This window comes from Octopus bimaculoides, chromosome 11, assembly GCF_001194135.2.
Source record: "Octopus bimaculoides isolate UCB-OBI-ISO-001 chromosome 11, ASM119413v2, whole genome shotgun sequence".
NCBI classification, from domain to species: Eukaryota; Metazoa; Mollusca; class Cephalopoda; order Octopoda; family Octopodidae; genus Octopus; species Octopus bimaculoides.
In genome coordinates this window covers 28,813,851-28,816,967 of record NC_068991.1, presented here as the reverse complement: position 1 = coordinate 28,816,967, position 3,117 = coordinate 28,813,851, and the positions used below count along the sequence as shown (strand labels likewise).

At 40.8% G+C, this 3,117-nt stretch overlaps 1 protein-coding gene across 2 annotated transcripts in view; it reads left to right on the top strand.

Moving 5' to 3' along the window:
* Positions 1–2,035: 2,035 nt before the first annotated feature.
* The window catches only part of LOC106874264 (protein phosphatase 1 regulatory subunit 36), a 50,551-nt gene continuing 49,469 nt past the window's right edge, over positions 2,036–3,117 (top strand). For both annotated transcript variants that reach the window (XM_014921925.2, XM_014921924.2), the window contains exon 1: positions 2,036–2,179. In XM_014921925.2, the coding sequence (XP_014777411.1) occupies positions 2,171–2,179 (9 nt within the window). In that variant the 5' untranslated portion in view covers positions 2,036–2,170. The remainder of the gene's footprint in view (positions 2,180–3,117) is intronic.

The window sequence follows — 3,117 nt, the reverse complement described above, 5'->3', positions numbered from 1 at the left end:
GTTTCAGTTATTGGGCTGTAGCCATGTTGGGGCACTGCGTTGAAGGGTTTAGTTGTACAAATCAGCCCAGTACTCATTTTGTAAGTACTTAGTTGGATTTAAGAAGCATCAGATGTGGTGTGCAAGAGAGACAACTGCGCTGGTATGGTCATGTGTTGCGAATGAATGAGGACAGCTGTGTGAAAAAGTGTAACACCCTAGCAGTTGAGGGAACCTGTGGAAGAGGTAGACCCATGAAGACCTGGGATGAGGTGGTGAAGCACAACCTTCGAACGTTGGGCCTTACTGAGTCACTTACTAGTGACTGAGACTTTTAGAGATATGTTGTGTTTGAGAAGACCCGACAAGCCAAGTGAGACCATGGCCCATGGCTTATGCCAGTGGGTGTAACCAGCCCACTTATGAATACCCCTCATTTATTGGACAATAAGCTTTGCTTGCGAAGACCTATTGAGGCAAGTGAAATCAAAATCAAAATTGCTGATGTGGCCGATGACAGTATCGTCTGATTGACATTCGTGCCGGTGGAACGTTAAAAGCACATCCGAATGTGGGGTGTAACTGGCTTACTTATGAGTACCCCTCATTCATTGGACAATGAACATTGCTTGCGAAGACTTATTGAGGCAAGTGAAAACAAATCAAAATCGCTGACATGGCCAATGACAGTACCGCCTGATTGGCACTCATGCCAGTGGAATGTTAAAAGCACATCCGAGCGTGATTGTTGCCAGGGCCATGTTTTGGCTCCCGTGCCGGTGGCACATGAAAAGCACCATTCAAGCATGATCATTACCAGCATCACTGTACCGGCACATGTGCGGTGGCATGTGAAAAGCAACATTTGTGCGTGGTTGTTGCCAGTGCCGCTGGAATGGTTCCCGTGCAGGTAGCACATAAAAAACACCTTTTGAGCATGGTCGTTGCCAGAACTGCCTGACTGGCCCCTGTGCCGGTGTCACGTAAAAGCACCCACTACACTCTCAGAGTGGTTGGCGTTAGGAAGGGCATCCAGCTGTAGAAAATTTGCCAGATCAGATTGAGCCTGGTGCAGCCTGACTCACCAGTCCTCAATCAAACTGTCAAGCCCATGCCAGCATGGAAAGCGGACGTTAAACGATGATGATGATGATGATGATGATGATGATGATGGTGATGATGATGATGATGATGATGATGATGATGATGATTATTTTATCCGTCTCTTTTACCGAAATGCTAAGTTACAAATCAACACTGATTGTCAAGAAGCGGTGGGGAGGATAAACACAAATACAGACATACACATATATCTATGAAGGGCTTCTACACACTTTCCGTCTACCAAGTTCACTCACGGGGTATTAATAGGCCGGGCTAATAGTAAAAGACCCTTCCCCACAGTGACGTACAGTGGGACTGAATCCGAAACCACGTGTTTGCAAAGCGAGTTTCTTAACCACACCGCCATGCCTCAAGAAAAACAAAAATTTCATTTAGGTACAAAAATACACATATACAGACAACACACACGCACGCGCGCGCATGCATATAGGTATATGCACACATGCTCACTTATAGAGACTCACATGTGTGTATTCTTGTACGTACGTATTAATGTTTGCTTTCATGTGAAATTATATATTTAAAAAAATTGCAATAAACTGAAGGATAACTCAATATTTTTTAGTAGAGTACATATTTATTAATATTTTTAGTGACTTCAAAATATCGGCTTGCTAGCCATTAACAGGTTGTATACATACATGCATGAATACAAACATACATACACATCTAACAATCACTCAATCTATCTATCTATCTATCTATGTGTGTGTGCGTGCGCGCGTGAAGACTTACACACATACGCCCACAAAAATGATCAATTACTTACAATAGGCACAACAAAGAGCAATAGATTCTATCGATCTCAGCAGTTGTCTGGGACTTTATTTATTTTATAACACCGAACAAATTATTATTAACAGTAAAGCACTGAACATGTTAACATCGTTTCTGCTGTGTTTATTAATTAACATGTCAATTACATATGTGTTAAGTACACGTGAGTTGATCAACAATGCCGTGAACCGGAACAATCTGTTTGATAGACGGTCGCCATGACAACGGCTTAAACACATTGTCATTTATTTTCAGAGATAAAATTTTTCGTGGAACCTCCTCTTGCCTCATGGATTTGGTATGTAGAAAAAGATTTTATTGCATCATCGTCATCACCATCACTTTTCTTGACCCTTTTAAGTATTTAAACAAGCCATATCAGGCCCAAATATTCTATCTGTTCTACGTTCCAATTGACCAAATGCAACCTCTCACACCTATCTAAAAATAAAGTATCACATCATTGAAATCTCGAAGTTATGAGATAATGCATGATTAATTCAAAAGAACGAGAATAAATAAGCACTAAAATATTTGACAGAGTAATCTGAATCCTAAAGGGTTAAAATTAAATTCTTCACTCAATAATTTATGAGTTTGTCGAAAATTAACGAAGATCTATGTGTGCAGAGGGGAGAGAAGGGGGTGTATCTGTCTCATGCACATCATCATCATCATCATCATCGCGTGAAGAATTTGAATTAAAAAAATGTCACGTGAGAAAAGCCGCCCAAATGCTTTCATGATGTGTATGTGTACGTATTATTGTGGGTGTATGACTGAACATGCATGTATACATGCATGCATGTATGTATGTATGTATGTATGTATGTATGTATGGATGGATGGATGAATGTATGTATGCATTCGTATATGTATATACGTGCGTGTGTATAAATATATGTCGTGGTGGGGACTCTAGGGTGTTCTCTCGAACTGCTAGAAATAACAGTGAAACCTCCCTCAAATTATACCCAACCATCTTGAAAAGGGACGGGCACATTGAATAATGTCGTTCTGGATATTGACTGGCTATGAGATTGACAGTGTTGTAGAGGCTTGAATAGCTTTCTTAACGTCTGCTCAGCTGAGTTTGGCATAGAGGTTAAAAAACAACTATCTGTGTTTGCCTCTATCGGTCAGCAGATCAGGATAGATAAATAAATAGACAGACAAAGAAAGAAAGAGAGAGAGAGAGAGAGAGAGAGAGAGAGAGAGAGAGAGAGAGAGAGAGAG